Source organism: Anomaloglossus baeobatrachus, chromosome 6 (genome assembly GCF_048569485.1).
Source record: "Anomaloglossus baeobatrachus isolate aAnoBae1 chromosome 6, aAnoBae1.hap1, whole genome shotgun sequence".
NCBI classification, from domain to species: domain Eukaryota; kingdom Metazoa; phylum Chordata; class Amphibia; order Anura; family Aromobatidae; genus Anomaloglossus; species Anomaloglossus baeobatrachus.
This window is the reverse complement of record NC_134358.1, coordinates 265,496,577-265,522,337: the sequence shown is the minus strand read 5'-3', so window position 1 is coordinate 265,522,337 and position 25,761 is coordinate 265,496,577. Positions and strand designations below refer to the sequence as shown.

At 46.1% G+C, this 25,761-nt stretch overlaps 1 protein-coding gene across 2 annotated transcripts in view; it reads right to left on the bottom strand.

The window, feature by feature from the left end:
- The window catches only part of DROSHA (drosha ribonuclease III), a 390,676-nt gene that overhangs the window by 285,684 nt on the left and 79,231 nt on the right, over positions 1 to 25,761 (bottom strand). For both annotated transcript variants that reach the window (XM_075314852.1, XM_075314853.1), the window contains exons 10-11: positions 6,540 to 6,611; positions 2,587 to 2,668 (exon numbers count right to left, since the gene is read on the bottom strand). In XM_075314852.1, the coding sequence (XP_075170967.1) occupies positions 2,587 to 2,668; positions 6,540 to 6,611 (154 nt within the window). The remainder of the gene's footprint in view (positions 1 to 2,586; positions 2,669 to 6,539; positions 6,612 to 25,761) is intronic.

Below are 25,761 nucleotides of genomic sequence, written 5' to 3'. Positions count from 1 at the left end.
CAAAAAATAAGCCATCACTGAGCCTCAGATCCTGAAAAATGAGAACGCTACGGGTTTTGGAAAATGGCGCAAAACGTGCGCCACGTTGTTTGGACAAGCTTGTGAATTTTTTTTAACCCCTTAGATACAAGTAAACCTATACATGTTTGGTGTCTACAAACTCGCACCGACCTGTGGCATCATACCCACACATCAGTTTTACCATATAGTGAACACGGTGAATAAAATATCCCAAAAACTATTGTACAATCCCACTTTTTTTGCAATTTTTCCGCACTTGGAATTTTTTTGGGCACCCTTATCAATTTCTTGATTTGAACACTACTAACTACTTTTTACTGACTTACTAAAGCACTAAATTGGTTTTGCAACCTCATTGAGCTTTGAACTTCATAGGCAGGTGTATTCAATCATGAGAAAAGGTATTTAAGGAGGCCACTTGCAAGTTGTTCTCCTATTTGAATCTCCTATGAAGAGTGGCATCATGGGCTCCTCAAAACAACTCTCAAATGATCTGAAAACAAAGATTATTCAACATAGTTGTTCAGGGGAAGGATAGAAAAAGTTGTCTCAGAGATTTAAACTGTCAGTTTCCACTGTGAGGAACATAGCAAGGAAATGGAAGAACACAGGTACAGTTCTTGTTAAGCCCAGAAGTGTCAGGCCAAGAAAAATATCAGAAAGGCAGAGAAGAAGAATGGTGAGAACAGTCAAGGACAATCCACAGACCACCTCCAAAGACCTGCAGCATCATCTTGCTGCAGATGGTGTCAATGTGCATCGGTCAACAATACAGCGCACGTTGCACAAGGAGAAGCTGTATGGGAGAGTGATGCAAAAGAAGCCGTTTCTGCAAGCATGCCACAAACAGAGTCACCTGAGGTACGCAAAAGCACATTTGGACAAGCCAGTTACATTTTGGAAGAAGGTCCTGTGGACTGATGAAACAAAGATTGAGTGGTTTGGTCATACAAAAAGGCATTATGCATGGAGGCAAAAAAACACGGCATTACAAGAAAAGCATTTGTTACCAACAGTAAAATTTGGTGGAGGTTCCATCATGCTTTGGCGCTGTGTGGCCAATGCTGGTACCGGGAATCTTGTTAAAGTTGAGGGTCACATGGATTCAACTCAGTATCAGCAGATTCTTGACAATAATGTGCAAAATCAGTGACGAAGTTGAAGTTACGCAGGGGATGGATATTTCAGCAAGACAATGATCCAAAACACTGCTCCAAATCTACTCAGGCATTCATGCAGAGGAACAATTACAATGTTCTGGAATGGCCATCCCAGTCCCCAGACCTGAATATCATTGAAAATCTGTGGGATGATTTGAAGCGGGCTGTCCATGCTCGGCGACCATCAAACTGAACTGAACTGGAATTGTTTTGTAAACAGGAATGGTCAAATATACCTTCATCCAGGAACTCATTAAAAGCTACAGGAAGCGACTAGAGGCTGTTATTTTTGCAAAAGGAGGATCTACAAAATATTAATGTCACTTTTATGTTGAGGTGCCCATACTTTTGCACCGGTCAAATTTTGTTTAAATGCGGATTGCACAATTTCTCTTAGTACAATAAATCTCATTTCAATCCAGAAATATTACTCAGTCCATCAGTTATTAGATATATGAAACTGAAATAGCTGTTGCAAAAACCCAAATTGTTATAAAGAAAAAAAGGTTAACATTAATAGGGGTGCCCAAACTTTTTCATATGACCGTATGTACTAACATTCATCTATGTATATATGTCTATGCTGCTTGTAAATATATATAGTGTGTGTGTGTGTGTGTGTGTGTGTGTGTGTGTGTGTGTGTGTGTGTGTGTGTATACATACATATACATATATGTGTGAGTGTGTATATGTTCGGCTATCATAACCGGTATGGCAAATCTCGTATACACTACTATCCACAGCACTTCTAACGGCACAGTTTTAGTTCTTCATGCCTGCTGCTGGAGATACGACATCCTCTATAGTCCATAGCTAAGTGCAACAGACCCTGGAATACAATGTGATCTGGTTACTGGTCTATATTCTATACAATACTCTACACTATATATTCTGATATAGGCTTTCTATAGTTATACCATGCTATATTGTACTATAGCTTTGCCGTGCTCAGTACACAGCAATCAGGGCTCAGTTGTGGCACAGTTTATTGCCATGTATCCTTGGATGCTTCCCTGCTATTCTTTATAATATCTACAATTGTATATATTGATGCCATTCTATGAAAGTGTGTGCGTCATGCAGATCAGGTACATGAATGATCCATTCCAATGTCCTCTCTGATAGTGAGGGTTTTTAGAGACTTCCTCGGGGAAATTAAAGCCAATAAGGGAAGGAAATTACAAGCAGGTGGTTAGCAGAGACTATAGAGATGTGAGTGCATTATGTTTGTGGTTTGAATTCTGACACGAGACTGAATAAATAGGACTAACAAGAGAAAAGTTTTACTGCGTGCAGCTATACCGAGGAATAAAAAACAGACATGACACGTAGGCTACTAAATGGTTCAGTGCATTTAAAGCCCACGGGGTAAAGCATTTCAGAAAGCAAGTAAAACAGACATACCAATAAGATTCCAGTCATGAAGCTCTAATATGTCCCTGAACAGATAGGAAGAAAACAGTTCCAGTCCTTTCACACAGAAATGCTGAGGAAACAAAGAGGTTGTATATTAGTATCCATATTACTATTAGCCCCTCCGAGGGACACCGTATACGGCCCGCAGGTAATGAGGTCACTAGGCGTACACATAAAGGGCGATTATGGCAACACATCACTCTGTTATATGGAAGAGTAGACTTTATTTACTGCATCATTACCTTACTGCTCCAGTCTAGATCTAATGGTGCGCCCCCTGCAGGGCAATCATGGCGCACTGCCACTTGGGGAACTTGGCAATGGTATAACTAATATTCTGTCACTGAGCAGGAATTTATTAATGGTTGTGTCTGCCTGGCCCATAGAAAGAGCATGGGAGTAACTAGAAAGGAGAAAAATACAGGTCAGCCTGAAGCTCAAGGTAGGTTAGCTTAGGCTAGTATTTTACTTCCTTCCTTTTCTTTTTCTTTTTTTTGGGGGGGAGGGATGAATTGAGGTTTTTAAACAGAATCTGCCACCAGATTTTTTTCCACCAGTCTGAAAGCAACTTTATTTAGACACAGGGAATCAGATTCCAGCTACTTGCTGTAGTTTTGATAAAAATAAATGTTTTATCAGCAGGAGATTATCATTAGAGGAGTAGTAAACCTGCTGCCATATAGTCCAGCGTATTCATGAGCTCTGTATAACCCAACCCCACCATTGATCTGAGTAGACAGAAAAGATGACAATCTGTGGTGTGGGGGGGATTATACAAGGGCTCAGTATTCAGGAAACTGATAGATCTATAGCAGAGAAAAGATGGATTTTATCAAAACATCATTCAGCCCAGTAAGTGATACACTGCTGGAAACAGGGTCTCGTTCCCCACATTATGCAGCTCTCAGATTACAAAGCAGAAATCTGGTGACAGATTTCCTTTAAGAGAATTTGGCAATGAATGCAGTCATTAAAGGGATGTTTATAATACTCACCTAACGGTCGATGCGGAGCAGACTGGTCAGATGAGTGTCTCCATCCGGGTCCGCGCCTCCTCTTTCGGCCATCTTTGTCCTCCTTCTGAAGCTAGTGTGGTTGAAGCGCTCTACATTATCTACACTAGCCGACATTGAGCTCCTGCGCAGGCGCACTACAATACTTTGATCTGCCCTGCTTAGGGCAGATCAAAGTGCGCCTGCGCGGGAGCTCGATGTCAGTTTGTATGTATGACATCTAGAACAAATCATCCACACTAGATTCAGAAGGAGGACAAAGATGGCCGAAAGAGGAGGCGCGGACCCTGAGAACGAAGACGCCCATTCGCCCAGTCTGCTCTACACTGACTGTTAGGTGAGTATTATAAGCATCCGGTGACAAGTTGCCTTTAAGGTCTCTGGTACTTATCAGTTTTCTGGGTGTGTGTGGGATTATACAGAGCATTCAGAGAACTGCTAAATCTGCAGCAGACAAAAGAGAGATTTTAACAGAACTGCAGCCAGCAGCTCAGTAAGTGACATATACCTGGAATCAGGGTCTCTGCCCCTGCATCATTCTATTTTCAGATTACATAGCAAAAACCTGGTGACAGATTCTCTTTAATAGAGGTTGGCACAGAATGCAGTCATGAAGGTCTCTGGCGCTGATCAGTTTTCTGGAAGATATTTTTTTTCCCTATCAGCATGTAGTGTTTTGTTCTGTAGCTTAAAATATAATCTGCAATCTCAGAAGTGTAACCAGTCATTTGAGAAACAGATGGGCCATGGCTGTACAGCTGCAGCCAGTGAAGCGCCTTCCAGCCAGGCCTCGTGAATGATCGCTAGCAATTTCACCAGCAGATTAGCATTATTTACTTTCTAAGGATCGGGACTTTTTTGTGTCCATAGATCATTATAAATGTCTCGCAAAAATAAAAAAAAAAAAAAAAAAAAAAGCGAATTTAAAAACATTTTTGTTTTTTTAAACTCCCACCATGCAAATTACATCCAGCTCGCTACACCTCTGCTATGTTCTCGGCGACAAAGATGCATTGTTAAGCATCTGTACGCACATAGGCAGCCAAGCATGACAATAAGACTGCGCTAAGACTAGCAGGTTCCCCGCTGGATTTTATTGCTAGTTTGCCAACATTACGACAGACTCAATAGCAGACAATGAATCATTTTGAAGTCTGCATTCATCTTATTTAGAAATGTCATTCCAGACCTTTTATAAATATTAGAGAAAACAAAATAGCGTGGCGTAAGAAAGCAGCGAGGAGGAGAAAATGCGTGGACGGAGAAAAAAAATCATCTACAATGGGATAATACGGGGAGAAAATGAGATTCTGCTAATATAATAACGTCTGCTTCATTAGACTTTAATTATACTCTGCACGCAGCGCCGTAGTTGTCCGTGTCTATCTGAGAAACGGAGATTGTCATCTCCCCTAAAGCTAGGAGAAAAGCAAGAAACATCACAGGGCCGGGGTGTAATGGGCGCTGATGCCATCTGCAGATTAGCCCTCTACTAACACGGTATTAACTCATACCTCTATTGGAAAGGCTGGCAGGTGGCATTAATCCGGGGCCATGCTAACACGGATGCCCTTCAGTCCATTATAGGCAGCTTTCATTACTAGTGGTGGATGACCGTCTCTCCGCACACTATTACCAGAATGACCCTTAGTGTGAAGAACGGCCCTGCAGGGTATTGTGCACAAAGCAATATGGCACCTATGTCTTTCAAATGGATTGTGAGTCAGAGGAGCGTGCAAGCAGAGCCGGAACAAAGAGTTACGGCCGGGCTCGCATTTACATTGTAGGAACACAAACGTCTCCTCGAATGCTGAATGTCACCTTTTAATTCATTTAGATGGAGCCGACAGGAGCAAAAGGACCGAAAGAGTTGTACAAGTTAATTTGCTATTGACTTGCTTGCTGCAGCTGGAAAAGGTGCTGATATAATAAAATGCATATGTCCTGCCCATGCACTGCCGAGACGAGGTGGAGACGTGACCCTCTAATTCTCCGGTGTGTCCCACCGGGGTTTAGCACAGTCAACAAGAATAAAGCGAGAGGACATCCAAGAAAGGCACCATAATGAACGTGGTGGGCGCCAAGTCTGCTACGTCTAACTAAATCCATTCCTGAGTGCTCCGATATCAGGGGGAACGGTTCAGAAAATGTATATGAAAACCACCCAAGTGCGTTAAATCAATTAAATGGTATCTAAGCCAATGGCGGATTTAATTCGGCCGAGTCTAGCAACTAAGGGGTTATTCCTTACCTTGAACGTGGTCAAAAAGAAAGTGAAAAGGCAAATAATGAAGGTGGTGGGCGCTAATTCTGCTACGTCTTACTAAATCCATTCATCAGTGCTCCGATATCAAGGGGAACAGTTCAGAAAATGCATACGAAAACCACCCAAGTGTGTGTTAAATCAATTAAATGGTATCTAAGCCAATGGCGGATTTAATTTGGTAGAGTCCAGCAACTAAGGGGTTATTCCTTCCCTCGAACATGGTCAAAAAGAAAGTGAAAGGGCAGATAATGAAGATGGTGGGCGCTAATTCTGCTACGTCTTATTAAATCCATTTGTGAGTCATCAGTGCTCCGATATCAGGGGGAACGGTTCAGAAAATGTCTATGAAAACCACCCAAGTGCGTTAAATCAATTAAATGGTATCTAAACCAATGTCGGATTTAATTTGGTAGAGTCCAGCAACTAAGGGGTTATTCCTTACCTTGAACATGGTCAACAAAAATAAAGTGAAAGGCCAGGTAATGAAGGTGGTGGGCGCTAATTCTGCTACGTCTTACTAAATCCATTCCTGAGTCTTCTCTGATATCAGGGGGAAATGTATACAAAAAATGCCCAAATGCGTGTGAAATCAATTAAATGGCACCTAAGGCCACGGCAGATTTTATTTGGTAGAGTCCAGCAACAAAGGGGTTATTCCTTACCTCGGGCATCATTTCCTCAATGAAATGAATTGTGTAGTCAATGTTAAACCGGATTACTTTGCACAGGGGAATCTGCAATAGCAAGGAGAACAGCAATCATTTTTAAGGGATAACTTGAGACTGCAGCATCTCTGAGAGCACTTAGCTCCAAACCATGGCAGTGTATAAAACAAAGAAGGAAAAAAAAGGTACCCTGGAATGAGAGATGGACTTTCATCCTCCGCAAGGTTCAGCAGGTTTTTCATGGAAGGATTATATCGCCATCTAGTGGCCACAGGGTCTCTAGCTCGCCCCAGTGTAAATATCAGCGGACAGTGTAAACAGCACATCCCCATTACAGTCACTGGGGTGAGGGGCTTAAATATCGCAACAAGTATAAATAAAAGAAAAAATGATCATTCTTTTTAGTCTTTATTCCAACAGTTTTTCACTTACCTTTATGCTAATTGTAGGCAACATTGATGATTCTAGTAAAGATATATCCATCCCACCATCAGCCTCTGCATTCCTTTATTGACATTACATGTAATACCATCTGGTTTCTTGACCTCAATAAAGTCTATTCTTTCAGCATTTTTCACCCATTCAAATGAATACATAAAAAATTTCAGGCAAAAATGCATCAAAAACACTCGTATTGTACATGGAGATTTTCCATCCAAGAGATACGTTTTTAGTGCAGAAAAATCAGCTGCAAACACTGAACGTGTGCATATACCCGTAAGGCTTGTTCACACACTGCGTTTTTGCCACGTGTTTTTCAAGGTTAAAAAACGCTGCATATTATAGTGTCGGCAGAGTGAATGAGATTTCTGAAATCACATGCTGCTCATCTTTGCCTTTACAGATATGAACCAAAGCCTTTTTTTAAAATCGATTCAGCATTTTTACCCAAACAAACGAATAAGGAAAATATGCACGTAAAAAAACATAAAAAAATATCTTGCCATATATGTATTTATCTGCTCTGATGAGCCAGATTTTATCATCTGACACCTATGTCGTCACATTATAGTGCTCCTCAGGTAGCGTGGGACAATCACTGCTCAGGATCTGCACATAAGGAACCACCCTCCCAAAGACCGACATGGTGGAAACTAATTCCTTTCCCTTGTTTATTGCTATCCCATTTGATAGCAGCATGATGTTACAGCAGAGCCCCTGATTCCAGTGATTTAATCACTTACTTTACTGTGTGCTGCAGTTTTGATTACAAATGGGTTTTCTCTAGTGTTCTCTGAATGCTGAGCTCTGTATAACACCGCCCACACCACTGCTTGGCAGCTTTTTATGTACACTGGCTGCATAGGCTAAAAACTGACAATCAGTGATGAGTCTCGACACGGAAAATAGCCAGATATCCCTCCTCCCACCTGGCCAGAATCCTACTCCACACTGATGAGGGGCAATACCCCGAAACAGCTGTCTGTGGATGGATACCTGGCCTTGGTATTTCCCTTGTCATATCTTTAAACTTGTCAAGAGTTGGATATTGACTAAAAGAGCCACTTAATATGGTGGTTATGGTAGTCTCCTAAAAAGAGCCACTCTTTGGCTAGGTCCTTCCGGAGGGATATCTGGCTATTTTCCGTGTCGAGACTCCTAACAGAGGCTCCACTGACCTTTTTTGATTTGCATACTTCCCTAAGGGCAATGCACCTAGGATTTCACTGTGTTGAGCGCCTTCGCTGGCTGCCGGCAGTGTTTTCTCAGGCTGGTCTTCCCGAGATCAGTGATTGTTTTGTCTTGCTAATCAGTGGTGAGGGAACTGTTATACAGCTCATAAATATGGAGGACTACATGGAAGCAAATTTACTAAATAACTTGTTATTATCCACTGCTGATGGATTTATTAAAATGACACTAAAGCAGCCCAATAAGTGATATATCACTGGAACTAAGGTCCCTGCCCTCTCAGATTATGTGGCGAGAACATGGCGACTGGTGCCCTTTAAGATCATAGCTTTGCCAATGCACTGCTCAATGTTCTGCCATATTCTCCCAAAAAAGAGAATCTCTATACAACATGGCTAAGCAATGATGATCCTCCTCATTACTGGAATTTGAAGATGGGTTGTAAATTAGCTAGCGGTTTAGTGTCTACAGAAGTCATTGGCCCCAATTCATAAAGCTGTTTTTGCCATTTTCTGGCAGAACGATGCTTGAAACGATCTATAGAATTTCAGCCCAGCTTCTAACTGTGCAAAATGTTGCGCCTTTTAGTATTTTTACACCAGTCCACATAAGCTAACTTTATAAAAGTAGACAAAGCTTAGTGAAGAATTGTATGGCTGAGCATCAGCGACAAATCCATTACAACTGACAAAAGAAGAGTGATGTAAATTACGACAGAATAGTACTCCAGTCTCTTGCGATGGTGAACGACAGCTGAAAAATTAGCCAAATTCATTAAAAGTGTGGAAAAATTGTGTCACCGAGACAAGACTGAGAAATTGTTCCTTGGAAATACCGGAGCTGAGAACGCGCGGTACGCCATTATACTGCAGAATCAAACGGAGACTGCACACGTGCTGAATAATATTCACTTTTGTACTAGTCGCTGTGTCAGAACACACGGGACCACAAGTAATAAACTGTGCTAATCTGATTATTGGAGAAGTTCACACCTAATAATTGCATTTTATTTTCTCTCCTGAGCCTTCTAATGCAAAGTATGGGAAGAGAATGGCAGGGAAATCTGTGTGAGGAAACGGATTCTACTTATGTGAAAATTCATTAGACTAGGAGAGAATCTTAATGTGATTATGAGCTTAATACAAAGAGGGCTGCTTGACATTAAAAATTCTCAATGCCACGCTTTTAGTTTCCCAACACTGCTGCTTTTATACAGGTGCCCAACAAATATGGAGAAAATGCTGCCTTCCCCAACAAAGTCCTTGTGACCAATGTGGTGGACCTTCAAGAGAGCTGACCGGCATGTTCTCTTACCCATAGTGGTCAATGGTCTCAATTTGTCCTGGGCAGTATCAAACTCACCCAAAGATAGCAGACCATATCAATTACTCAGCTGTCCTCACTCCCGACTCTGCTGCTCCTGACCTGAAACCTGACCTGGAGACAAGGAGCCTGGTCTGGGGTATAGTAGGTGCCCACAATATCGAGATATGATGAAGGGTCTAAATGTTATCTGGATTATATATATATATATATATATATATATACACATATATACATATACATATATACACATATACACACACACACACACACACACGCGTACATACATAATATACCGCATTTTTCGCTTTATAAGATGCACTTTTGTTCCCACAAATTTTGGGGGAAAGTAGGGGGTGCGTCTTATAAACCGAACATACAGCTTATATACTGCAGGGTCCAGGGGAGGTGGGGGCCGCTCTGGAGCAGTGCTGGGGGCTGCTGAAGCTGAGGGAGGGAATCTTTGATCTCCTGCTCCCGCTCATATAATATGCAAAGCCGCTGTCCATAGCTGTGGTGCTGAAACTGCACCGCGGCGTTGGGCTGGGGGAGCGGCGCATATTATACCTGCCTGCGCCCCTTTGATCGCACATGCCCTCCTGTGTTAGCTATGGCCCCCATGCTGCTGCCCATAGTAAAATAAAAAACTCTTTACTTACCCCCTCCAGCGTGTCTCCCCGGTCTCCCTCCTGGTGCTGTGATCATGTACGCAGAGATATCACTCTGCTGTGCAGAGATATCATTCTGCTGGGCAGAGATATCATTCTGCTGTGCCGATCACATGACTGGACCGTGAACCAGGAAATGCAGGCAGGAGGCCAGAGCTCAACCCTGAGGAGGGGGACACGAGGGAGCACAGTGCTGGAGAAGGTAAGGAAAGAGTTTATTTTACTAAAAGCAGCAGCCTGGGGCGATATCTAACACAGGGGGGCCGTGTGTGGCAGCCACAGGGGGGCAGTGTGTGGCAGCCACAGGGGGGGGGGGGGGCGTGTGTGTCAACCACAGGGGGGGCCGTGTGTGTCAACCACAGGGGGGGCCGTGTGTGTCAGCCACAGGGGGGGCCGTGTGTGTCAGCCACAGGGGGGGTCGTGTGTGTCAGCCACAGGGGGGGCCGTGTGTGTCAGCCACAGGGGGGGCCGTGTGTGTCAGCCACAGGGGGGGCCGTGTGTGTCAGCCACAGGGGGGGGCCGTGTGTGTCAGCCACAGGGGGGGCCGTGTGTTTCAGCCACAGGGGGGGGCCGTGTGTTTCAGCCACAGGGGGGGCCGTGTGTGTCAGCCACAGGGGGGGCCGTGTGTGTCAGCCACAGGGGGGGCCGTGTGTGTCAGCCACAGGGGGGGCCGTGTGTGTCAGCCACAGGGGGGGCCGTGTGTGTCAGCCACAGGGGGGGCCGTGTGTGTCAGCCACAGGGGGGGCCGTGTGTGGCAGCCACAGGGGGGGCCGTGTGTGGCAGCCACAGGGGGGGGCCGTGTGTGTCAGCCACAGGGGGGGCCGTGTGTGTCGGCCACAGGGGGGCCCGTGTGTGGCAGCCACAGGGGGGTCGTGTGTGGCAGCCACAGGGGGGCCCGTGTGTGGCAGCCACAGGGGGGGCCGTGTGTGGCAGCCACAGGGGGGGCCGTGTGTGGCAGCCACAGGGGGGCAGTATTCAATATAAGGTGGCCATATCCAGATTAAAGGGGCTAATTTTAGGATGGGGGGGGCTATGAGGGACATATACCCTATATGATTTGTTAGACGGACACTGGCATTATAAGACGGACCCCATTTATAAAAAAAAAAAAATCTCTATTCCTTCACCAAATTTGGGGGTGCGTCTTATAAAGCGAAAAATACGGTATATATTATATATACACACACGGTATATTATATATATGTGTATATATATATATATATATATATATATATATATAAATATATATTTATTTTGCCCTCGGTAAGCAGATCAGTGGGGTGGTCTGGATCCTGAGACACCCACTGATCGCTCAATGACTTCTACGAGAGGTGTGCATCTCAAGAGACAGGAGCACACAGCTTTAAATGGATCACTGGTATTCTATAATAATTTCTAACTGAAAAATGATATCATCAATTAACAATTAGTTCTTTATAATGTGTTATAACATAGCTCTACCCTATCTTACTTTATTGTGAAGAATCACTGATTCCTGCATCATTACCAATCATTTGGGCGACAACTGGGACCAATCGAGGACCATCCCATGATGATGAAAAAAAAAGAACAAAAAACATGAAGCCAGCCTTGGTGAAGTGTGCACCTTTTAGTGAATTTGGCAAATCCTACAGCTGCTGTGCGCCACTGCAAAAAATGTTCAGCAGCAAGGAGTGGCGTAAATTTCTGTTGGGAAATTAATTTGTCAGTCGCTAAGTCTTGACCTCTTCGAGCTAAGATCCACCAACTTTTCAAAAAGCGTTCGGAGCCTCTCTGGGCTGTTGAGGTTCCAAATGTCACAACATTCTTATTCTTCTATAAATTCTTATTTCAAACATAGTTATGCCAAATTTATGGTGAAAAACATTTACTAAATCAGGGTATCACATTTCTAATATGAAATAAAGATAAGTAATTATTGTGCCAGATCATCCTAGGTACGTGACGCTATGTGGTATGCAGGGGATCCTTCACTACATAAAATAGAAAATACGAATTTCGGGTCACGGAAAGCTTGATGACAATGCTCACTACAGTGGTGGCTATTACAGTTGCTAGTTTTTATTACGGTTTTTAACAACTAGAGTTCCACAAAAAGATGTGTGTACAGTTAGAGCAGTCAGACTGTGGAATGCCCTACCACAAGAGGTAGTAATGGCAGATACTATAACAGCTTTTAAAAAAGGGCTGGATGATTTCCTCACTACACACAAGATTGTTGGTTATTAATGACTTGGTGACCAGGTGTAGAACTGGTGGAGGAAGGTTGAACTAGATGGACCTAGGTCTTTTTTCAACCTAAGTAACAATGTAAATTTACAGGATCCTCGTTCACCAGCCAAGTCAATAGTCCATGGCCACTGGAGAAGAGCTCTTCGACCCGGTCAGTATACCGGGTGCTTCTTCTGATGAGGAGGCCTGGCATAACATCAACGTTGCAGCATGATGCACCCTTGATGCTGCGCCAGGCATACTAATCAGAATGGATGCTGGGAATCCAGGCAGGTAAAAGGTGGTTCGAAGGGCTCAGGTGCAAACTACTAATGACTGTCAGACAAGGGTCCTGCAAATCTTAAGCTGGGTTCACACATAGCGACAGCGACAACGACGTCGCTGTTACGTCACCATTTTCTGTGACGCAACAGCGACCTTGTAAGTCGCTGTTATGATCGCTGCTTAGCTGTCAAACACAGCAGACGCAGCAGCGATCATAACAGCACGCGTCGCTGTGCTACATGTGCAGAGAGCAGGGAGCCGCGCACACTGCTTAGCACTGGCTCCCTGCACTCCTAGCTACAGTACACATCGGGTTAATTACCCGATGTGTACTGCAGCTACATGTGCAGCGATCCCAGCAGCGATCTGACCTTGTCAGGATCGCTGCTGCGTCGCTACATGGTCTCTGGTGAGCTGTCAAACAGGCAGATCTCACCAGCGACCAGTGACCAGCCCCCAGCCAGCAGCGACATGGAAGCGACGCTGTGCTTGCAGGTAGCCGGCGTCTGGAAGCTGCGGACACTGGTAACTAAGGTAAACATCGGGTATGGTTACCTGATGTTTACCTTAGTTACCAGCGCACACTGCTTAGCGCCGGCTCCCTGCACTCGTAGCCACAGCACACATCGGGTTAATAAGCAAACCTTTGCTTATTTACCCGATGTGTCCTCCAGCTACGTGTGCAGGGAGCCAGCACTGGCAGCGTGAGAGCTGCAGACGCTGGTAACGAAGGTAAATATCGGGTAACCACCTTGGTTACCCGATGTTTACCTTGGTTCCAGCTTACCGCAGGCTGTCAGATGCCGGCTCCTGCTCCCTGCACATTCAGGATTGTTGCTCTCTCGCTGTCACACACAGCGATGTGTGCTTATCAGCGGGAGAGCAACAATAAAAAAATGAACCAGGGCTGTGTGTAATGAGCAGCGATCTCACAGCAGGGGCCAGATCGCTGCTCAGTGTCACACACAGCGAGATCACTAATGAGGTCACAAAAAACGTGACTCAGCAGCGATCTCAGTAGCGATCTCGCTGTGTGTGAAGTACCCCTTAGATTTGCTGAGTATCAGCTCTGTGCAAATTCCCTGTGTGTTGTCTTCAAATGATACTGATGATAGGTAACATGTGAATAATATCCCAGTAAACAGTCTACTCCCCATACATTCCTCTAGGAAAGATAACATAGTGTAGATAAGACCATTTCACAATACTTTGGTATTCAGCTCCTCTAAATTATGTGCCTACACACCTCAATAACTACTTAGGTTAGCAGTGAATGTCTAATTCAATGCCATCAAACATGCACCGGGAGGAATTAGACCTGTTAACTGCATTTGATCCTGTTAGACATAAATATGTGGTAAATGGCATGGCGGAGCTGCATACTGATACTTCATCTTGGCCTAAAGTCTATTCTATAGAAAACTAATTAGCCCATGATAGCAGAAATAAGAAAAGGATGTTAAAAGAAGACATTTCTTTTATTTTCCGATTTTCAAAAAAGGAGGTATTTCTGGAATATTGAAATCTATAAACTGGAAGCAAGCTTCATTTACAACGCTCTCGGAGCACGCCGGGGTGCCATTCTCAGGATAGTCCCATTATCAGACATGTGGTATAGCCTTTAATATATAGGTCACTCCCCAACCTTATTAAGAGTGTCAGGACACCACTGTGATACTATATTCAACAGAGAAAGAATGTGGCACAAGTCCAATATTGATAAAATACAAAACTTTATTGATTATACTTAAAAATCATAATAGAGCAAGGAGCCCTCAAGGGGTTAACAGAACTGTGTGCAGAGCAATTCAATGATTACAATCATTATAGACTATGATATACAGAGTGCAGACGGTCAAATATTTTTTAACACTTTTTAACACTTTCTACATGCATGTGTAGATAAAAATGCAAACAAGGTGTATACATAAATAGCATTTTAAGCTTGTGTTAACCACTTGTTTGTAATTTGATGTTGCATATCTTAATTAGTAGTTATGTGAATGAAATCACTACCCCCTTTAGTTAACAGCCAGTTTATGCATCATCTGCTTGATCATACTAGCGTTTTAGTGTGGAGAGCCCTATATACATATGTATATCTAATGACATTAGTAGTTTACTGTGGGCAAAAGAAAAAAAAACAAAAAACAAAAAAAAAACACCAGCAATCTCTGTAATATCAAGTCATAGTACTAACCAGTTCTGCAGCAGTTCTGAGTACCCCACCTGTCCCTACGCGCGTTTCACCTCTTCTTCAGGGGACGCGCGTAGGGACAGGTGGGGTACTCAGAACTGCTGCAGAACTGGTTAGTACTATGACTTGATATTACAGAGATTGCTAGTGTTTTGGGTTTTTTTTTCTTTTGCCCACAGTAAACTACTAATGTCATTAGATATACATATGTATATAGGGCTCTCCACACTAAAACGGTAGTATGATCAAGCAGATGATGCATAAAGTGGCTGTTAACTAAAGGGGGTAGTGATTTCATTCACATAACTACTAATTAAGATATGCAACATCAAATTACAAACAAGTGGTTAACACAAGCTTAAAATGCTATTTATGTATACATGCATGCAGAAAGTGTTAAAAAATATTTGACCGTCTGCACTCTGTATATCATAGTCTATTGATTGTAATCATTGAATTGCTCTGCACACAGTTCTGTTAACCCCTTGAGGGCTCCTTGCTCTATTATGATTTTTAAGTATAATCAATAAAGTTTTGTATTTTATCAATATTGGACTTGTGCCACATTCTTTCTCTGTTGAATGTGGTATAGCCTGTAGATATGTCACAAAGATCCCAGATGTGACAACCCTCTTCTAGTATCGGATCTCATCAGTGGTCAAAAGGCAGCATGGATATTCTTTATTTTACGCCATCATAGCACCATCATATTCCACAGCGCTTTACAGTCATTATCAGAATGGTCCCTAATGAGGCTCACAGTCTAAATTCCCTACCAGTATGTCCAGAGGTACCAGAGAAAACCCACACAAACCTAGGGAGAACATACCAACTCCTTGCAGAGGTTACAGGTGGGATTGGAACCAAGGACGTCATTGATGTAAAGCAACAGTGCCAACCACTGTAGGGTGCCATTTAGACATGGACAATGTAAATTGAGCACTTTTTTCATTTTCGCATGGAGTGGTAAGGCTAAGGACTTGCTAAGATCTAGATGGTAAAGCTTGATCCAAAAAACTATGCCCTGTTCCTGCACAGTAGCAGGTTCCCAAAGTCAGGTGGACACTGTTCTTTACAAAGTACAAGTAGAATAGTCATTCATTTATTTTTATAAATCCAGACTGATGACAGGCTCTTAAAAACACTTACGTCACGGTGCTTAAAAATGGGTATCCTACGGATCTGCCATAAATGTGGGAGATGAAAACACGCCTTTAACTTTATAATGTGGGTCAGTCAAACAGATTCTGGGGATGCAGACACTCAACAATCCCTAAACTCCTTTTATAGGAAATAATTTATACTTTGAGCCGTTAGTTGCTTTGACAGATATTAGGGCCCAAATAGGCACTATTTGAAAAGGTTTGACAAGTGGGTGGGTAATCTAAGGGCCTTCTGGCTTATAGTGAACCTGTGAGGTGCAATATGCACCCACAACCATGAGCAGTTTGGGTGCCTATTGCTAATCCCTGCCTGTCCCTGTATACACTAGCATAGATAAAGGGATCTTTAGAAAAAGGATTTCTAAAGATCTTTATCTTATGCTAATGAGCACGGAGACTAGTCCTAAGGGTGTTATGTCCCCTGACTAGCTGCCCTCTTAGCATGTTAGTACTCTCACAGGGGTATACTAACATGCTATTCAATTCAGCATCATTAGCGGTGATGTGCGTCCCTGTGTTCGCGTTTCTGAATGCCCGGCACTTTCAGCCATGACCAGTATGAAGCAGAGTGTACACATCCCGGCTTCAGAGAGGTCTAGTGCACATGACCAAAAGGCCTAGGACTTGTGATAAGTGGTCACAGAGAACACACCCTGTGGGTGTACTAACATGCTAAGAGGTCGGCTAATCGGGGGGAAGTAACGCCCTTGGGACTAGTCCCTTTGTTCATTAGCATAAGATAAAAGAGCTTTAGAAAAAGAGAATTTTGTTTACTTACCGTAAATTCTTTTTCTTATAGTTCCGACATGGGAGACCCAAACCATGGGTGTATAGCTTCTCCCTCCGGAGGACACACAAAGTACTACACTCAAACGTGTAGCTCCTCCCTCCGGGCTATATACACCCCCTGGATGACAATCTAACCAGTTCAGTGCAAAAGCTGAAGGAGGACATCCACCCATAAGTAGAGATAGAGTAAAACTCGGAAAGACCGGAACTCTGTCTACTAACAACAGCTGGTGAAACACACGGAACAAAAAACTGCCAACAGGCAACAGGGAGGGTGCTGGGTCTCCCATGTCGGAACTATAAGAAAAAGAATTTACGGTAAGTAAACAAAATTCTCTTTTTCTTCATCGTTCCTTATGGGAGACCCAAACCATGGGACGTTCCAAAGCAGTCCATGGGTGGGAAATAAACCAAACTGAGAAGTAGGCAAAACCTAACTTCACAAATGGGCGACAGCCGCCTGAAGAATGCATCTGCCCAAGCTCGCATCTGCCGAAGCATGAGCATGCACTTGGTAGTGCTTCGAAAAAGTGTGCAGACTGGACCACGTGGCAGCCTGACAAACCTGCTGAGCCGTAGCCTGGTGCCTGAAAGCCCAGGAGGCACCGACAGCTCTGGTTGAGTGCGCCTTAATCCCTGGCGGAGGAGGCACCTGAGAACACTGGTAGGCATCGGTGATAGCCGACCTGATCCAACGAGCTAGGGTCGGTTTAGAAGCAGCAAGACCCTTGCGCTGACCAGTGGTTAGCACAAAAAGTGAGGTGCACCGCCTAAAAACGGCGGTGCGTGACACATAGATTCGGAGCGCCCGCACCAAATCTAAGGAATGCAACGCCTTCTCAAAGCGATGCACAGGGGCCGGACAAAGAGAAGGCAATGAAATGTCCTGGTTAAGGTGGAAAGGAGACACCACCTTAGGGAGAAAATCCGGAGTCGGACGAAGAACCACCTTGTCTTGGTGAAACACCAAAAAGGGGGATTCCGAAGAGAGCGCAGCCAAATCAGAAACTCTCCTGAGAGAAGTTATGGCTACTAGAAAAACAACTTTCTGTGAAAGTCTAAACAAGGGAACCTCCCTGAGAGGCTCAAAGGGGGGTTTCTGTAAGGCCGTGAGGACCAGATTAAGATCCCAGGGATCCAAGGGCCGCCGGTAAGGAGGAATGATGTGAGATGCGCCCTGCATGAAGGTGCGCACCTGAGCCAGTCGGGCGATACGCCGCTGGAACAATACCGACAGAGCCGACACCTGTCCCTTGAGGGAATTGAGGGACAGTCCTAGCTGTAGACCGGACTGTAGAAAAGACAGGATGGTCGGCAAGGAGAACGGCCAAGGAGCATGGTCGGAAGAGCGACACCAGGACAGGAAAATCCTCCAAGTCCTGTGGTAAATCTTGGCCGAGGAAGACTTCCGAGCCTGAGTCATAGTGGAGATGACCTCAGAGGGAATGCCTGAAGCCGTCAGGATCCAGGACTCAAGAGCCACGCCGTCAATCTGAGAGCCGCAGAATTCTGGCGGAAGAACGGACCTTGAGAGAGAAGGTCTGGGCGGTCCGGGAGGTGCCACGGCACCCCTACGGACAGACGGAGCAGGTCTGGGTACCAAGCTCGCCTGGGCCAGTCCGGAGCAATGAGTATGACTCGACGGCCCTCCATTCCGATCTTGCGCAGAACCCTGGGCAAGAGAGCTAGAGGGGGAAACACATAGGCCAGACAGAACTGAGACCAATCTTGAACCAGTGCGTCCGCTGCGAAGGCCTGAGGATCGTGGGAGCGAGCCATGTAAACCGGAACCTTGTTGTTGTGCCGGGATGCCATTAGATCCACTTCCGGAGTGCCCCACTTGCGGCAGATTGATCTGAACACTGACGGATGCAGGGCCCACTCGCCGCTGTCCACGGTTTGACGGCTGAGATAATCGGCCTCCCAGTTTTCCACGCCTGGGATGTGGACTGCAGATATGGTGGAGTTGGAGTCCTCCGTCCACTGGAGGATTCGTTGAACCTCCAACATCGCCAGACGGCTGTGAGTCCCGCCCTGGTGATTGATGTAGGCAACCGCTGTCGCGTTGTCCGACTGAACTCGAATGTGCCTGCCCGCCAACAGGTGGTGAAAGGCTAGGAGAGCTAGAAACACAGCTCTGATCTCCAGCACATTGATCGAGAGGGCTGATTCGGACGGAGTCCAAGTGCCCTGTGCTCGGTGATGGAGAAATACTGCTCCCCAACCGGAGAGGCTGGCATCCGTGGTGAGGATCACCCAGGACGGAGTCAGGAAGGAGCGTCCCTGAGACAGAGAGAGGGGCCGAAGCCACCACTGAAGGGAGCTCCTGGTCTGTGACGACAGAGCCACCAGCCTGTGCAAGGAAGAGATCCGCTTGTCCCAACAGCGGAGAATGTCCAGCTGCAGGGGACGCAGATGGAACTGGGCAAAGGGAACCGCTTCCATTGATGCCACCATCTGACCTAGCATCTGCATGAGGTGTCTGATGGAATGACGGCGGTGCCTCAGCAGAGAGCGCACTGCCAGACGAAGGGACTGCTGTTTGACTAAGGGCAACTTGACAAGTGCCGGCAGAGTCTCGAATTGCATCCCTAGGTAAAGAAGCACCTGGGTCGGGGTCAGAGTGGACTTGGGCAGGTTGACAAGCCACCCGAACTGAACGAGCGTGGCGAGAGTGAGTGAGACACTCCGCTGGCAGTCTGCACTGGATGAGGCCTTGACTAGAAGGTCGTCCAGGTAAGGAATCACTGCCAACCCCTGGAGGTGCAGAACCGCAACCACTGCTGCCATGACCTTGGTGAATACTCGAGGGGCCGTGGCTAAGCCGAAGGGGAGAGCCACGAATTGGAAATGTTCCTCTCCGATTGCAAAGCGTAGCCAACGCTGGTGTGAAACCGCAATAGGCACATGCAGATAGGCATCTCTGATGTCGATGGATGCCAGAAAATCTCCTTGGGTCATTGAGGCAATGACCGATCTCAGAGATTCCATGCGAAAGTGCCGCACCTGAACATGCTTGTTGAGAAGCTTGAGATCCAGGATGGGCCGGAAGGAACCGTCCTTCTTGGGGACTAGAAAGAGGTTTGAGTAGAAACCGCTGAACCGTTCCCGGGCGGGAACCGGAACAATTACACCGTTGGCCTGCAGGGATGCCACGGCCTGAGAGAAGGCGGCGGCTTTGAAGCAGGGGGGGGTGGACAGAAAAAATCTGTTTGGCGGGCTGGAAGAAAATTCTATCCTGTAGCCGTGGGAGATGATATCTCGCACCCACTGATCGGAGACGTGTTGAAACCACACGTCGCCAAAGTGGGAGAGCCTGCCACCGACCAAGGACGTTGCTGGCGCAGCCAGATAGTCAAGAGGAGGCTGCCTTAGTGGCAGCGGCTCCTCCGGTCTTTTGAGGACGCGGCTTCGCGTGCCAGTTGGGTTTATGATCCTTGGCTGCGGTAGTGGACGAGGTCGAGGGCTTAGAGGATGACCAGTTAGAGGAACGAAAGGAACGAAACCTCGATTGGTTCCTGCCCTGGACAGGTTTTCTGGTTTTAGTTTGTGGCAAGGAAGTACTCTTTCCGCCAGTAGCTTCCTTAATTATTTCATCCAGTTGTTCACCAAACAGCCGGGATCCAGCAAAAGGAAGACTTGCAAGGTACTTCTTAGAGGAAGCGTCTGCTTTCCACTCTCGAAGCCACAAGATCCTGCGGATCGCGAGGGAGTTAGCGGAGGCCACCGCCGTGCGGTGAGAAGCCTCCAGGATGGCAGACATGGCGTAGGATGAAAAAGCCGAAGTTTGAGAAGTTAAGGCATCCATCTCAGGCATAGATTACCTGGTGAGGGAATGTATCTCTGCCAGAGAGGCAGAGACTGCCTTAAGAGCCCACACTGCCGCAAAAGACGGGGAGAACGAGGCTCCTGTCGCCTCATATACAGACTTGGCCAGAAGGTCAACCTGGCGGTCAGTGGGATCCTTAAGAGAAGTGCCATCAGCCACAGCTACGACTGTGCGGGCTGAGATTCTGGACACTGGAGGGTCTACCTTTGGAGACTGGGCCCATTCCTTAACCACCTCTGGTGGAAAAGGAAAACGGTCATCAGAAGTACGCTTCGGAAAACGTTTGTCAGGACAGGCCCTGGGCTTGGTAACAGTGGTCCGAAAACTGGAGTGGTTAAAAAACATACTCTTAGCTCTCTTAGGTGAGGTAAACTGGTGTATCTCTACCAGAGAGGCTTGTTCCTCTGACTCTGGTGGATTGAGGTTCAGTACGGAGTTAATGGATGCAATCAAGTCACTAACATCCGCATCACCCTCAGACACGTCAATGGGGTACATAGAAGCAGCGTCTGAGCCCACAGTAAACGAATCCTCCTCGCCCTGCACCTCGGCTCGTGAATCAGAGCCGTGGGACGAGGAAGGAGAAGGGACCCTGCGTCTCCGTTTAGGGGGACGGGGTCCTAGGACATGCTCTGAGAGCTCTGCAGAACTCGGAGCAGCAGAGGCACCCTGAGAAGAGGGCTGATGCATGGTCAGCAGTGTCCGGGACAGCTGCCCCATGGAGTCGGCAAAAGACTGGGAAATAGCTTGGGAAAAGGATGCTACCCAAGCCGGGGGTTCAGCCACCGGGGCCGGAGCAGCCGGAGGGACCCCTGAGGAGGCTCCAGGCTGAGACACAACCATGTTAGCACAGGCATCACAATGTGGGTATGTGCTTGGCTCTGGCAGAATGCGCTTACATGCAGTGCATATAGCGTACATGTTTGCAGCCTTGCTCCGGGTGACAGACATGCTGCTGAGGTGGAAGCTCTGCAGCAAGAATACACTCCTGTAGAATGCCCTGAGAGTGTATAATAAAAAGCCCACAACCAGAGGTTGTGGCTTACCAGACCGCTGTATGTGTGCCCTCCGGATTCCACAGCTCAGAGCCCCAGTGAAGCGTCAGCCTTCCTAAACAGCAGCAGCTGCAGCATCCAGCGCCGTCCAGTGTAAGAACGCTGACAAAATGGCGCTGGAAGGAGGAGGGGGGGCGGGTATTAGCCCAAGAGCGGGAAAACGGAGGGCCAGGAAGAGATACAGGGGAGGGAACATCTCCCCAGAGAGGAGTGCCCTCCCCTCTGCTGGCCGGCCGGTGGGCGGCGCCATGCTATGCATCTGTATGCATGACATGCAGAGGAGATGAAACCGAAACTAGGCCCAAACAGAAGCCGGGGCCTAGATTTTAACATGCGGCCGACGAGCAGGCACCTTCGGCGCGGTTCTCAGGGGAAACCCCCAGAACCGGCCGGAATTTACAGTAAACATAAAAAAACATACTTTCCCCCTAATAAAAGTACCCGGGACCCCTGAAAAACGTCTCAATACTTAGCTTTGAGACGCAGGGCCAGTCCCTGAGGGGGGTTAAACGCTCCTTCCAGCAGGAACCAGACAGGGCTGCGGATGGAGACCGGTCTTCTGCAAGCAGAGAGGACCGTGACGGCTCCCACTTCAACCCAGAGCCTCTCAGAGGATGTGAAGGAGCGCGGCATGTGAAGGCTCCAGCCTTGTAAAGTCAACCTTAACAGCACCGCCGACACAGTGGGGTGAGAAGGGACATGCCGGGAGTCCAGACTGGACCCGCTTTTCTTCCAAATCTTTAAAATCAAAAAATAAAAATGAAAAAATCAGAGAATGCATGTGTGTGTGTGACCTCCTGAAACACAAAGCATTGAACTGGTTAGATTGTCATCCAGGGGGTGTATATAGCCCGGAGGGAGGAGATACACGTTTGAGTGTAGTACTTTGTGTGTCCTCCGGAGGCAGAAGCTATACACCCATAGTTTGGGTCTCCCATAAGGAACGATGAAGAAATACTTTTTCTAAAGATCTCTTTATCTATGCTAGTTTATACAGGGACAGTTAGGCAGGGATTAGCAATATGCACCCAGAACTGCTCATGGTTCCCGGGTGCATAATGCACCTCACAGGTTCCCTTTAAAGCTTTTAGACCAACCTGGATTAAAAAGCTTTGAAAAGTTGAATCCAGCTGCAACAAAGTAGGCAAAGCGTGGGTAAGAGGGGGTATGGCGACTGCCACTTGTCACGCTCATGATGAGCAGCAGCATTCATTAAGCCACAAATCATACTCCAGCAGAGACTAGAATAGGATTTGTGGGGAGGAACACACCACGTTTCCTCATAAACCAGAAACACCTGACTCCAGCACATCTCATCACCAAGATAAGATTGGCGTGAACTACACTGCTCATCATGTGTATTATTCTATGATGGTTTTTTTAATGCATTGAATTGAAAATAAAAAATACAATTTAGCAAAAAGACTATTAAAAATAAACCTTATGTTTGTGCTTATAGAGGCCAATGTGACAGGTTCACTTTAAGGCATTTCACCAGGGTTCTCCTGAATGTTCTATGAGATTTCTGACTGAAAGGGAATCTATCACCAGGTTTTTGCTACCCCATCTGAGAGCAGCATAATGTAGAGACAGAGACCCTGATTCCAGTGATGTGTTACTTAAGGAGCTGTTTGCTGCCATTTTAATAAAATCGCTGTTTTCTCTGCGGCAGATCTAGCAGTTATACAGAGCTCATGATCATGAATATGCTGGACTACCTAGCAGCATGCCAAGTAGTCCTCTAATAATAATAATCTACTTCTGATTAAACAGTGATTTTATCAAAACTTCACTAAGCAGTCCAGTAAGTGACACATCACTGGAATCAGGATCTCTGCTCTACATTAAGCTGCTCTCAGATTAGGTGGCAAAAACCTGGTGACAGATTCCCTTTAAAGGAGTTTTACCACAAACAAAGTTCATTTTAATCAATAGATCTTGGAGTAATAATAATTTCCATTGAAGGGCGTACTCACTTTTGTGATATACTGTAAAGTAAAACTATAAGCTATGCTTCATTTTCCACTTATGAGCTGCCCCCCTGAAAAATAGTTGAAATCTATCTTGATCAAGTATATGGAAGTATCAGGTTAGGCTGGTTTCACACTACGTCTTTTTAACATCCGTTGAAAACGTTATTTTAGCGGAAGTACGGATCCAGTGCAAATGCGTTTTCATTTCAATGCATTTGCAATGGACTCGCGTTAACATCCGTTCACCTGCGTTTGCGTGCGTTATAGTGAGGATCCAGTGACTTGCAGTTTTTTAACATGTTTCAAAAACGCTACTTGTAGCGTTTTTGAGCTGCTTCCAAATACTGCAAATTGCTGGATCCTGACTAAACAGCACGCAAACGCAGGTGAACGCTGGCATGCTGATAGACAGGATCCTGCTTTTGTACTGAGCATGCCCAGAAAGTACTGAGCATGCCCAGAACCAGTCTCGCGTGATCTGTCTCTCTCTCCTCCTCCCTCCCTCTCCCCCTCTCTCTCTATCTCTGTCTTTCCCCCTTCCTCTCTCTCCCACCTGAGAGCTGCGGACACTCGTAACCAAGGTAAATATCGCGTAACCACTTCTCTTAGTTACCCGATGTTTACGTTGGTTACGTGTGCAGGCAGCCCTGCTCCTAGCAGCTGCAGACACTCGTAACCAAGATAAATATCGGGTATCCAAGGCCGATGTTTACCTTGGTTACCAGCGTCTGCAGCTGTCAGAAGCCGGCTCCCAGTCTAGTTCCCCTCACTCCCGATCACATGACTCCAATGCCCGCCCCTAAACATCCAGTGCAGAATCCTGCAAAATAACAGATGCGTTTGCATACGTTATTTGCTGTAAAAGCAGGATCCGTATTTCCGCTAAAATAACGTTAAGGACGGATGTTAAATAAACGTAGTGTGAAACCAGCCTTACAGATTATATTACTGTCTATGATGAGGGGAGGAGCATGCATAGTGAGATTATACTACAGAGGTGGACTATAAGGCTATGTGCGCACGTTGCGTATTTGCATGCAGTTACGCTGCGATCTGCACCGCACGCAGCGTAACTGCATGCGTCCTGCGTCCCCTGCATAATCTATGAAGATTATGCAGGAGACGTGCGCACGTGGCGTATTAGAGCGCAGCGCTTCGGCTGCTACCCGAAGCGTGCGTTCTAAGAAGAGACATGTCACTACTTTCCTGCGCTTTGCCTGCATCACCCGCTCTGTCTATGGGAGGGGCTGCAGGCAGAGCGCATGGAATCGGCTTTTTTTTCCATTACGGACTCTTTCTGCAGCGATTTGAAGCGCACGTGTGCTGTTCAAATCGCTGCAGAAATTTCTGTAGGGACAGTACGCAACGTGCGCACATAGCCTTAGTCTCCTTACACCAGCATGTTACTCCATGAGGTGAAATGTTTCCCCTTTACACTCACAGAGGTGGAAAAACACACAAGCAGCTTTCTAGTAAGGGTTTCAGTGCATCTCAGAGCTGAATTCATAGATCTGTTCAGTAATGATGTAGGTATATCGTCCTCCAGGCTGCAGATACGCCTGTGTGTACACTACACGGAGACAGGAAAGACTACCTCACTGTCTGTGAGTGCATTGCCAGAGACACCACAGCAGCTGGTCTTCACGCACTAGGTTAGAGACAACTGAAATGTAGAGATCAAGTCAAATAATGGCCAGAAATAGTGTTGTTCCTCATCTACAAACGTAGCAAAATATTTCATGAAGAAGTTTTCAGAAGATCACAATTTCTGACCCACAGGCCACATGAATCAGAGACCGACTGTATTATTTCCGCCATGTACTGATTTTTTTTTCTTCTGGCTTTCAGAGAAAACATACTTTGAAAATGTGGCCAGGGGACTATGCGCATCGGATGACTAGTCCTGAAGCAGGTCCCTAGTGGCTTCTACTTGGGCTCCTTCCATGACTGACAGGTCAATCCCTATGTTTCCATCGGGAAGACCTGTCATGGGTGGGGAGAAGCCACTAGGAACCCATCTCTAGGCTAGTCATAGTCCCTGGTTCATGCTGCGTGGTGTTCAGACAGCATGCATCAGCTGACAGGTTCCCTTAT